At 41.4% G+C, this 13548-nt stretch overlaps 1 protein-coding gene across 1 annotated transcript in view; it reads right to left on the bottom strand.

Annotated features, from left to right (window-relative positions):
* plxnb2b (plexin b2b) overlaps positions 1–13548 on the bottom strand; it is a 219094-nt gene that overhangs the window by 36677 nt on the left and 168869 nt on the right. The window contains 7 exon segments of the mRNA XM_061677999.1: positions 3324–3417; positions 3936–4118; positions 5362–5498; positions 6600–6711; positions 8088–8236; positions 10703–10887; positions 11209–11296. Of these exon segments, the coding sequence (XP_061533983.1) occupies positions 3324–3417; positions 3936–4118; positions 5362–5498; positions 6600–6711; positions 8088–8236; positions 10703–10887; positions 11209–11296 (948 nt within the window).

Below are 13548 nucleotides of genomic sequence, written 5' to 3'. Positions count from 1 at the left end.
GCCCGGGCACAGCACATCACCCCCTTGCTTATCCGCCTTCATTTCCCCCCGTGAAATTTCAGATCTCCTACAAACTCCTACCCCTCCCCTACAAATCCCTCCACTCCCAGGCCACCCAGTATCTATCGGACCTCCTCCACCATTATACTCCTTCTCCCTGCGGTCAAAACACATGTAGACTGGTTGGGCGAACTCCCATGCACCATCAGGGACCATGCCGAGGGTGAAGAGCTGGTGCACTGTTCCACGGCCAGGACGAAAACCACACTGCTCCTCCTGAAGCTGAGATTCAACTTCCCGACAGACCCTCCTCTCCAGCACCCCTGAATAGACCTTACCAGGGAGGCTGAAGAGTGTGATCCCCCTGTAGTTGGAACACACCCTCCGGTCCCCCTTCTTAAAAAGGGGGACCACCACCCCAGTCTGCCAATCCAGAGGCAGTGTCCCCGATGTCCACGTGATGTTGCAGAAGCGTGTCAACCAGGACAGCCCCACAACATCCAGAGCCTTTAGGAACTCCGGGCGAATCCACCCCCGGGGCCTTGCCACAGAGGAGTTTTTTTAACTACCTCGGTGACCTCAACCCCAGCGATAGGAGAGCCCGCCTCAGAGACCCCAGACTCTGCTTCCGCGTGAGAAGGCGTGTCGGTGGAATTGAGGAGGTCTTCGAAGTATTCTCCCAACCGACTCACGACGTCCCGAGTCGAGGTCAGCAGCGCCCCATCCCCACTATACACAGTGATGATGGTGCACTGCTTCCCCCTCTTGAGACGCTGGATGGTGCACCAGAATTTCCTCGAAGCCGTCCGGAAGTCTTTCTCCATGGCCTTCACCGAACCTTTGCTTCAGCAACCACCAAAGCTGCATTCCACTTGGCCAGCCGGTACCTATCAGCTGCCTCAGGAGTCAGAAAGGCCCGATAGGACTCCTTCTTGAGCGTGACGGCATCCCTCACCATTGGTGTCCACCAACGGCTTCGGGGATTGCGCCACGACAGGCACCGACCACCTTACAGCCACAGCTTCGGTCAGCCACCTCAGCAATGGAGGCACGGAACATGGTCCACTCGGATTCAATGTCCCCCGCCTCCCCCGGAACATGAGCAAAGTTCTGTCAGAGGTGGGAGTTGAAACTCCTTCTGACGGGGGATTCCGCCAGACGTTCCAAGGAAACCCTCACAATACCGTCGGACGGGCATCTTCCCCTACCTTCGGAGCCAACTCACCACCAGGTGCTGATCAGTTGACAGCTCCGCCCCTCTCTTCACCCGAGTGTCCAAGACATGCGGCCGCAATTCCGATGACACAACCACAAAGTCGATCATCGAACTGCGACCTAGGGTGTCCTGGTGCCAAGTGCACGTGTGGACACCCTTATGCTTGAACATGGTGTTCGTGATGGACAATCCGTGATGAGCACAGAAGTCCAATAACAGAACACCACTCTGGACTCCAAAAAGGGTGGGTACTCTGAACTGCTGTTTGGTGCATAGGCACAAACAAAAGTCCACTGGGGTGAACCTCAACGTACAGGCGCCGAGCCGGGGGGCAATAAGTATACCCACACCTGCTCGATGCCTCTCACCATGGGAAACTCCAGAGTGCAAGAAAGTCCAACCCCTCTCAAGAGGACTGGTACCATAGCCCAAGCTGTGTGTGGAGGCGAGCCCGACTATATCTAGTCGGAACTTCTCGACCTCACACACCAGCTTGGGCTCCTTCCCTGCCAGAGAGGTGACGTTCCATGTCCCTAGAGCCAGCTTCTGTAGCCGGAGATCGGATTGCCAAGGTCCCTGCCTTCGGCCACCGCCCAGCTCACACTGCACCCGACCCCTATGGCCCCTCCCACAGGTGGTGAGCCCATGGGAAGGGGGACCCACGTTACCCTTTCGGCTGTGCCCGGCCGGCCCATGGGTGCAGGCCCGGCCACCAGGCGTTCGGCTTCGAGCCCCACCTCCATCTATCTATATTGGTCTAATTTATCTTCATCACAAAAACCTGGCATTTGATCAGGGGCCTGTAGACTTTTTATATGCACTGTAGCTCTCCAACTACCACCATAATCAATACAGTAGGCCTAAGTGTTAACCCTGAAGTTTTATTCCTAACGAATGTATTTCGTTATAAGTATACTTACTTATTGTAAGCCACTGAGACATTATGCACAATTTGAACATTAATACTGAGCTAAATATAGTAAAATAAAAGAGCTGTACTTAAATGATTCAACTAAAATGTAGTGCTATAAAAGCTAAATAAAAATTGTACCTAAAAAAATATATTTAAAAAAACTGAACTGTACTTAGGCATGGCTTTTTGCTTCTTGTTACTTTTTTGTGAGTCTACTAATGATAGACCTTACTATCAAATTTCATGCTCCAAAGGGAAAGTGGCTTAAGGGGCTGCTTTATTTAGTATGGGAAACCTCTCAAAATGGTGATTTGGATGACCAAAAAAAACCAAATAAATAAATTCAAATTTAAAAAAAACTTATCACTGCAAGAGGCTGAGCAACAATGCACTGGGCATGTTTATAACAGCAAAAATATTGAGTGTAAATATTTAGGTGGAGTTCAATGACTTAAAGCACAACAAGCTTAAGAAGGTGACCAGCCGAGGCCTTTGAGATAACACGCATCTCAGCCACTCTTCTATTGCCGGCCTTGGCAACACAAGAGTAGACCGCTAGCGCTGAGCGATAAAGAACGACACAGCCACATAATCTCCTCCAAACCTTAATACCAGCATTAAATTGAGCCCTGTAAAGGAAATGATCAACATTTTTCTGCTGCTTAGCACTGGCTACTAACACCGGAGGACAGCCGAGCCGCTTTTAAGTTCACCCCAGCAGAGTCAATCCCGCTTTCTTAAACTGGAGGGCCGCATTTTATTTTTCCGCCATCTGCAATCTTACAGGTTTTTAGGATTTATGGACTGGGAAGTAAAATGAGGTAATACTGGCTTAAGTAATCTCCCGGGATCTGCGTAGGCTGGCACGTAGGGTGGGGAGCGAGGGGAAGTGCGTCGGCGTGCTACATTTGCGAAAGAAGCGCTTGACGAGGTTTGAGTGAATCACCACTGTCTCCTCGTGGGCATGCGAGATGGATGGACAGGCAGGAACAGATTTTAAAAAATAAATTAATAAAGAACGAAAGAAAAAAAAGAATGCATTCATGAGAGAAAATGAAGTGAGGAAAGAAATGATTGCCAGAGAACAGATAGATAGGGACAATGGGGAGGATGGAGCAGATAATTATAGGGAAATGGAAGGTGTGCACACACGCGCGTGCACACACACACACACCCACACACACATACACACACCTCAAATGATGTCGAGTTGTCTCCCCGGACCATCATGACGGCTCTCTGGATGATGTCGAAACCCGAGCCAGTCACCACAATGTTTCTCCCGCCGCTGTAAAACAAACACGACAACAGACACACATGGACAAGCTTCCAAATTGCATTGAAGTGATGGGGAGACATCAACAAACAAAGGTCGATACATTCATTTCGAGAGGAAAAATGTTTTTGTTGGAATTAGATTAATTTGGATGTCAACCAGATTTGCCATAGGGACTTAACGTCCCTTCACTCACTCATAGAGTTAGTAAGGTACAAGTAGTTTGAGTGTGTTCGTTCGTTGGTGAGTCTGTCAATCAGTCACTGACTCACTCAGTGCACTAACTCACAAACTAAAGACCAACTCACTAACCCACACATACATCAAGGTAACCAAATCACTCACTCAGTGAGGAGTAGTAGTAGTAGTAGTAGTAGTAGTGAGTGAGTGAATTTCCAAGTTAGTGGCTGAGTAAAGTAGTTTGAGTTTGTTAATTAACGAGTCCGTCAATCAGTAAGTCAGTCAGTAGTTAGAAACTAGCAAGTATACAAAGTATGTATGATGGGTACAGCGTGGTGCGTAGCACTGACCAGACAAAGCTCGCTTTGGGCTGGTGGTCGAGCACAGTGGGGTTTTCCAAGAACTGGAAGGCACTGGGGATGTGTGTGACGGCAATCCTCCCGTACTTCACTGTGACGGCCAGCGGGTCAGAGGGCACCTTATCAGCCCCATACTTGTCCGTTCTGCAGGTGATTTCTTCTCCAAAATGCTCCCTGCCGACAGCGGGGGGGGGGGGAGAGAAACTCAGCGGCGGCCGCTGGTGAGAGGTGACGGCAGGTCGGCGCGCGGCCCATGTGGAAACGGCCTGACAGCTTGTTAAATCTTCCCCGGCTCGTTATTTTTTTACCGTTACCGCTGCCTAAATTGACACGGCGGACTGGTATTGGTGGAACGCTAGCGAGTCGAATGTGACACCAAAGTTAAGGTCGATTAAGAGAGAAAAAAGTTAAGCTGAGATTCAGTACAATATTCCACCTTAACAAAGATAATAATGCTCACTTCAGAGAGGTATTTATTATGTTTTTATTTTGTACTGTTTCAAACTAGCGGCACTTCATTAGTGAAATGTAAGGCTGCAAGCTAATTTGATGCATGCTAATAGTTTGTGCAGACCAATCCTAACCTCATATACTATAGATTCATTGTTTGTGTTTTCAGCTTTTTATGGCAAGCTACTGAGTAACTATAAAATAAGCAGCTAATTACAGGTCCTATTTTGCACTTACTGTGGATATGTATGTCCTTTATATATATAGGTAACACATTTATTTTGTCGTCATTTTTTTTAGTTTCATTCTGTCAATCTGCCTTTATAGATTTACAAGGCAGGGGTATAATTGCACTTTCATTCCAAAAAGTTCCCACTTGAGTTTGTATGGTGTGATGAGTCAGTTGACGTCCAGACAGATGTGGAAATGTATGCAAATTTAAAATGATTTCTCAATAAGTTGTTTTATAAAAGGTACATACAGTTTATAGATCTACTGTGATCTGCAAGTTGCAACTGTAAATGAAAACACTGATTCAAAATATTGTTCAAATTGCACAAATGTTTGTTATGACATTTTCGATTGCTCATATGATTTGAAACAAGATTTGGAACAAGATAACAATTTATGAATGTAGTTGTAATTATGCGCACTAAAAAAAAAAAAAAAAAAAAAGGTAAAACATTTAATTGTCATTATTAATAGCTTATTAGCCCACGGATTTACTTGACCGGCCCACTTGGGGTGAATGTGAATATAAATATATAAAGTACATATACAGATATATATTATTAACCTGTGGTGTTTGGGTGCTTGCATTTGCAGAATGGAGGATCATGCTGTGTTAACTACATTTTGAAGAATGTCAAATTGACATGTGCATCCTTTGATTTTTCTCCATGCGGCGCTTGGAGGAAAATGTTTGGACGCCACTATTGGAGAGTATTGATTGACTGTAAATCCTTACACAGTGCAGCCCACGTCTCTGACGGTAACCTGGATGTCATCCTTACTCCCCGTGTCCAGGAAGCGTCCACTGATTGTAATGAGGGTGCCTCCGGCTTTCGGCCCACGAATGGGCGTCACCGCCTCGGGGATGGGGTTCTGGTGACGTGAGGGAACACGTTGGGTATGAGTCGCCAGATGAAACATGATTGCATGCATTACAAGTTCAATCACACGCTCGCAAGCACGCATGACTCGCAGGCCCCAAGGCAAACACTCGTCCGTGCACATGTGAACAAGATGGGCTGCTTTCTCATCTCCCATCCTCCTGTTTGCGCTCATCAGAAGTGTTTCCCACACGTAGATCGCACAGCTGCCTCAATTTGCTGAGCAAATACATTAAGGGGGAGCACTCTTCTGTGGGGAAGCTTTAGCGCCGCTGGAGATATGAGAGGCGAGTTCAAAAGAAACATCGCTTGTTCAGGTCTTCCAGAGAAACAAGGTCGAGTGTGCGGCATCTGCTAAAACACGAATGTGCCTTAAGCCAGTGATTCCCAACCAGCGTGTCATGACACACCAAGTGTGCTGTGACAGATCATAAAGGGATCTGTGGGAAGCAATCTAATTTCTCGATTGAATATGAAACTGATCAATTACAAATACATATTTGTTCATCTATCTATGCCAGGGACGTATAATGACAGGTAAAACAATTAAATGCTCTCTCATTAGATGGCAGAAGGTACAGTGGACCCCCGCTAATCATGGCGGATAGGGAGCGAGTCCTGTTGCGAATAATTACCAAATGATTTGCATAATTGATTGACGTGCCCTCAAAAGGCGACTGTAATTGCATGTAGATGGCAAAAGGTGGTAAACACTACCTAAAACAGATCATAAAGTATCAACACTATGCATCCACCGTGTACACAATCATGAACCCATCTTACACCAACGACTGTATTCAGTAGTCAAAGTTATTCTCGTAATATTCAGATACAACAAACATTTTCGCAGAGAACTACAGCTTATGGCCAAAATATTTCACATTCATTGCCGTTAAATGGTGGGTTTTACTGGCCTTGATATAATTGGCCTTACAGTATTTGCTTCACAGCCAGACTTTCCATTAGTTGAGACCTGTTTTATTTAATTTGGTTAGACTGGAAGTAAGAAATAACAGCAATCAACTGAAAGCTTTGGAGGGCCCCTAAATCTTTCCGTGCTATATGAGGCAAAGCGGAGATTTACGGTGTTTACCCTGTAGGTGAAGAACATGGAGGAGGTTCCTTTCTTTCCGCCCTTCACCTCCACGTCCACCTGGCCCGAGTACTGCTTGTCAGGGGACACGGGGCCAATCTCGCACACCACACTGGAGGAGGGGGTGGGGGGTGGATGGGACATAAAACATATGAAATATACTTATTCTGGTAAAATGACAAATTTATTCTCATAATTGGGGTGGTTGTAGCTCATCTGAATGAACATGGACTTCGGAGCTGCTAGCTCACGGGTTCGAAGCCCGCTGCAGACAAAAATTTTAAAATGACAACTAGCTGTTGGAGAGATGATAGTTGGGACGCCCTTGAGCAAGGCACCATCCCTACCCCCGAGATCAAGTAGTCCATTTTCAATCAGAATGCATTACAAAAATTACAAAATCATCGACAAGCATGACAATGTGTGCAGAAACTCTCCAAAAGTCACAAATTTAATAGATGTACGAATTGTGAAGCTGCTATCAAATAAGGGGTCCTATGTCAAAATGTACCTTGACTTATGATGTTTTTGATTGAATTCGCTTTGGATTTGAGTAAATATGACCAAACGCTGCAAATTGACTAAATTTACTATTTTCAGGTTTTTAAAACCTGTCAAATATCTCGAAATTCTGTTGTGCATAATAATGTGGAACAGTGCAACTATTTTTCTTTTTCACAGCAAAACTACAACTAGATAGGCTCCTAGTATTCTAACTTTAATCTTGCAAAATCAAGAATGACTAATGAATTAAGCCGATAAAATGACTTTATTATTAAAATTAAACTGACATTTTCGTAAAATGTTTACAACGGGGGGCAGGTAAATGACTGCAAAAAGTGCCCGATTTAAGAATGGAATAAATACGGGGCCGCGTCTCGGCATGCAGATGAATTTTGACCATAAAAGAGTCTCCCGTCCATCCCGGCAGATGTCAACACTTGTGGCTAGCTAGCATCTGCGGGGCCATCACGCCACTGTTTTCCTTTGAACGGTCCAGTTATGTGACGCTCCAACACCCTTATGACTGAAATGCATTTACAGTCTCCCGCACCTCTGGGACACATGCAACAGCACATCTGCGGCAATTTAAAAAAAGACGAACACGGCGAATGTGTGGCCATCAATCACTGGTCTGTATTTCCAAGAGCACCGTGAAAGCATATCTGCACGTTTGCAGGCGGAAAAATGGCTCGGATTCATCAGCAGTCACATTTCAAAGATTGATAGGCCCCGCATGTTTAGAAGCACACTCTGGTTGGTCATTTGATTCAGTGGATTAGCATTATCCCACACTATTGTTGCGCCTCACCGAAACCATCATTTTATTCCGCCACATTTACCTAACTGCTGTAATTACAAAGCCAGGACGTTAACCCCTCATGGCAACCCCCCCCCCCGCCCCCCCCCCCCCAAAAAAGAAAAAAACACCCAAAACAACAAACAAATGACTCATCAAAAGGTTGAAAGTGGGTGAGATTAATTTACCTGGTGGAGACCGAGTACTTGTCCTGCTGGTGAAGGCAGGGCTCCCCGACCACCGTGATGTGTTCAATGTCTTCCTTGTGGATTCCCAGGTTGGAGCCGCGGATGGTGATGGCGATGCCGCCCAGCAGGGGGCCGAAGCGGGGGATGATCTGCATGAGGAGGACAGAAGGAAACTGATTAGAAGAACATATTACATACAAATATTTCAGCTTTAGTCACATAAAATTGCATATTACAATTTTTTCCAGTCAAAATACAACTTCAAAACTGTAAAATTAATGACTTTACCCTCCTAATACACTGACTATTATAGTGAAATTACAACTTTTCTTGTAATATATATAATATTGTAAAATTAGGTCAAAAATTTAAATGTTGATTCTCCTACTATTGTTACTTCAGTCTTGTAAAATTAGTATTGTATTTTAAATTATCTTTCTTCTCCTAATATTACAACTTTACTCTTTTCTCATAATAATTAAACATTAATCATGTAAAAAATAAAACTTTTCTTTCATTAAAATTACAACTATTTACTGAATAATTGGATTTCATTATTGAACATTACAACTTTTTTTTCATGTCAACTTAATAGTAAAATTATGACTATGTGACTAACTTCATTTTCATAAAATGTGGAGTTTCTTTTCTTAAAGTTACAATTTTATTCTCCTAGTTTTTTTATGTTATTCTTGTAAAATTATATAAAAAAAAAAAATCCCCTTTTTATTTTACATCGTTTTTCTTCAAATATTTCAAAGTTGAATTCCACCACTGTATTTTGAGCCTCATGTGTAGCAAAATAAGCTTTTTTTTTGCATTGGCTCTCATGAGACTGTGCAACAAATGTGTTTTACAATTCAACATGACACTTAATAAACATTAAGTCAGTGAGAGATGTTTTTTACATATTAAAAATGCATGAAAAAGTAAACAGTTGTTCAAATGTAAAAGGAGCTCATCGGTTTGTTTGGCCTTCGGTGAGCCAGAAGACATTCAAACATGGAGATCTTTTCACTACTGAATGAATACAATAATTTCCATGTTAAGTTCTCACGCAATTTTCCAACAGACATTTTTTTCCGCGCTTTTCTCGCTAAATGATAATAAGGCCGAGCCAAGAACACTTTGATCCAGTGCACTGGCGGCGTCCTCAAGGAGAAAAACCTCTTCTTTCACACAAGACAACATTTAATAGACTGCTGCAATCGATTAGCCGATCCTCAAAGTCAAAACCTTCTTACAAACCAACATTTATTCTTATAATATTATGGATTTTAACCAGTTAATTCCAACTTTTATGACATAATATCACGGTGATAATATCATAATATCTCTGTGCAGTATATTCAAAATCGACATCAACTTCAATGGCGAGTACCTTTTTTTTTTTAATGTTGTTAATATCCATGTTTAAGAGTATAAAAAGTGTTTAAGAGTATCGGAAATGTTTAGGAGTATGGGAGAGGTTAATAAGAGTCTAGGAAAGATTATTAAGTGTGGGACGGGGAGTTTCATACAGTTTAAAAATATATATATAAAAAAAAAAAAAACATCGCTGCTGCATCACGGATTTCAACTACTGCGGTGTGGTCCGCGATAAATGACGGACCACTGTATTCATGTAATATTTGTTTTAAAGTTTATTTTCAAATTAATTAGTACTTTTCTTCTTGTACAATGACAACTATTTTGTTGTCATATTGTGGCTTATTCTCCTAACATTTAGACATTATTCTTACAAAATTACAACATTTACTCTTAACATTTGGACTTTATTCTTGCAAAATAAAATAAATACAAATACTAACAAACTACTGTCAAACTGATTTTTATCCTCAGCCTTTATTCTGAAAAAAATAAATCCTGTTCAAATTGCAACTTTTTGTTTCTCTTTGAATTTTATTCCATAGCATTTAAATTTTATTCTCTAATATTTTAACTCTAATCTCATAAATTTATTCTCATAAAATTTTGTTGTACTTTTCCCATGATATTAAGGCTTTTCAGTGTAGAATTATGGCTTTATTCCTTGTAACATGAACAAAATGATCAGTAAAAACAGACTTCCCATTACATTTTTTCCTCACGAAATTTTTTTTCAAGCCAAAACAAACTGATCCGGTGCACATGCAAGTTTCAAGAAAAAAGAAACTTCCATACAAGGTTAACATTTAATACTAAACTGCTGTAATCTAAAATCCAATCTTCAAAGTCAACACCTTACCACTAATCAGACCAAATTGAAATGTAATTTTCCCTTTTTCTCTCAATAGTTCAAGTTTATTCTGATAAAATAAAAAAATAAAATTCTCTTTAAGATTTCATATTTTTTCTCATAATATTTAACTGTATATTGATAAAATTACAACTTATTTTCTATATAATATGGCTTTAATCTACTCACATTTTAACTCTATGCTCATGATATTACAAAAATGTTCTCATAAAATTAAAACATTTCCCTGGAAAACACCAAGTCTTCAAGGAGAAACAGACTTCTCCTTTCACACAAGGACAATATTTAATAATGAACTGATACAATCGAAAATCCAATCCATTTACCACTAATCACACACAAAAAGACAAAACAGACAAATAGACGAACAACTCACGTCAGTGATCTGAGGGGCAGGACACTCGGCGTCGTGGGGGTCCTCGGCGTCGTGATGGTCGGGCGCGCACAGCTGCTCGTACACGCACGCGCTGTGCCTGGTGCACCAAACGCATCTGTACTTGAGGTCGGCGTTCTTACACAGACTGCAGTCCTCTCGTCCCACCGAGCAGTTGTACAGGGTGACTGTGGCATAAATAAATAAACAAATAAACAAACAAACAAACAGCATGTACACCAGAAAGTGAGCCACTTTAAGGCTTTACGTGAGTATCTCCATGCACGCACAGCTGGTGATGTGATATCAGTGCGTACAGTATCGAAGAATTCTTACAAGTACCAATACTACACCTTTGTACAGTACCGCACCGATACGCGATACTGGTTTCGTTATCAGTGCATCCCTAATGATATGATCCTAATTAATTGAGTTCACAGGCAACAAGCCTTGACTGAGGTCGGCCTTGTCTCTGTTAAAAAAGTGTTATTTAAAATGCATGAACATACCGTTAAGCGTGCTGTCCATCTTCTTGCCCAGCTCCTTGTCCTTCACGTAGAGAACAACATTGGTCTCCGGCGACTTGTCATAGGAAAACTAAAGGGAGATCGTGGGAAGAGACAAGAATTATTAATGTGGTATCCAGTGATTAATGGCACTTAAGCCCTTCAGCTGCAACTGCATGGTGGTCCAACCGCTGTTCTCGTAGAGAGAGTGGGGGGAAAAAAACAATCATACAGAGTGTAATATATTTTTCTGCTGAAGACATGATGACGTTGGAGAGGAACATAGCTGGGGGGTAAAAAACAAAAAAAGCTGCACGAGTTTCAATGTTCAGTAATAACGGCACCAGCAGGATCGATAGGATCATTTAACTTTGCATCGAAAAACTATGTGTGACATTAGCTGTGTAACTATGGAAAATGGAAAACAGTTCATGATACAATCCATTTTCTTTTAGCTCTCAAGTGGCACAATTACCATATGAGTCTTGCGAAAAGAGAGAAAAAAAACACCAACAGAATCAATCCACCATAAATCAACTACACTACGCAGACAATTAAATATGGTCTCAATGTGCGACATTAGAGGTGTGTTGTGTCCATCATTAATAAGCAAAATAATTGCAGATGGCAGAGTAATGTAGGATTCACTTTCATTTAAATGAATGAGGCGGAAGAGTCAGCCCAGGCCAACTAAACCCCATGAAACATTTAATATTTGAATTATTTATTATTGTTTACCTCCATGTTGTAGCGGCCCAGCGTTGGTGCTTGTGGAGGTATTCATTCGTATATACTTATATATAGTATGGTATTACACTACTACACTAGTATAAATAAATAAATATTTATTTAGATTGCACTACTGTAAATTTACACTGCAATTCTCAATATACTGTAAATCATCCCATTCGCCTTACTATATACACGTATATTGTATAATCAATCTCTTTCTCTTCTAATAATCGTACTGCACATTGTATAGTACACTATACATAATGTATAGTTAGCATCCTATATTACTCAATGACAGTCAAAGCCTGTTCATACCTATAGAAACAGATGCGTTGACATATTTATACATCTCATGTCTTACACATTGTATACACTCTGCATGGTACTGTATTTGATTGCTGCTTATGCACTTCTGTTTAGTTGCAATCTGTACTCCATTGCCTAATCTAATCTAGTATTTACATGCAATTTGGCAGTTAGCGCATGCAGGTTGTTTAAATGTGTTCCGTCTGTGTAAGCACAATCATATCGGGTATGTGCTACTTGAAGTGAGCTACTGAGAACTACAGCAGGCCAACTCCCTTTTTGTACTTGGTGCAACAGTGGTCTAAGTCCAAACATCCGTCAGATCGATCAATATTTCATGAAAAGTTGAGATTCAATTATGCTAACAATCAGATGCACTGGCACTCAAGCTAAAAAAACAACAACATACTGAGTGGAATAATGGACTGGCCGCTATATACTGTATGTCAATATTGTAATTAAATCTTCACTTAGACCAGTATTGTAAAACACATGCCTTTTCAATTCGCTTCTGTACTTAACTTAAAAACCACAGAAATGGAGTTAGTCCAGTCTAGTTTCTCAGTGGTTTAAATGTACATGGAAATTGCAAGTAAAAAAAACAACAGCAAAAAACAGAGATATACTGTTCCCCGCACAATATCGCGGTTCATCATTCGCGCCACCGTCGTTTTTTGAAGCTATCTTTTTTATGTAAACTTGCTTACTGTAATGCCCTCGCATGTGGGAAAGCTGTTAATTGAAGGCAATTACAGGGATTACAATTTGTTCTAAGTAGCGGTGATAGGCTATATTAAATTAGATATTTATAATGTTTATGTTACTGTAGACACGCTGATATGTTAGTTGTCTTTTATGGACTCTTGCCTCCTGGCCCGCGCTTATTGCGCTGCAGTAGAAATCCCTGTGGAAATCCCGCAACATAGCGAAAAATCAATGATATAAAATAGATATTTATGCCATAAAAAATTGTGTGACAGTGAGGCCACAAAAAGTGAAGCGCGATAGGGCGAGGGATGACTTTGCTGCATTTTCTATACATTTGTTTGCAATATTTTTTGTGTTCAAAGACTTTTACAGAGTGTCTACAGAGTTTGTTTTAATACGTTTAAACATTAAAACATGTGGAAGGGTTAATACTCCAAAAACTTTTTTCATACGGTCTTCACATTGTGAATTTTCACCTTATGCGGGGTGGCTCCAGAATGTATCTGTCACAATTCATGTGGATTGACTGCATACATTTAATTTAATTACATTTACACATTTAATCAGAATTTGCCACTTGGACCTGCAGTGAAACTC

The sequence above is a fragment of the Phycodurus eques genome, chromosome 5, assembly GCF_024500275.1.
Source record: "Phycodurus eques isolate BA_2022a chromosome 5, UOR_Pequ_1.1, whole genome shotgun sequence".
NCBI lineage: Eukaryota > Metazoa > Chordata > Actinopteri > Syngnathiformes > Syngnathidae > Phycodurus > Phycodurus eques.
The sequence above is the reverse complement of the archived record's forward strand: the minus strand, read 5'-3'. Positions and strand labels throughout refer to the sequence as shown.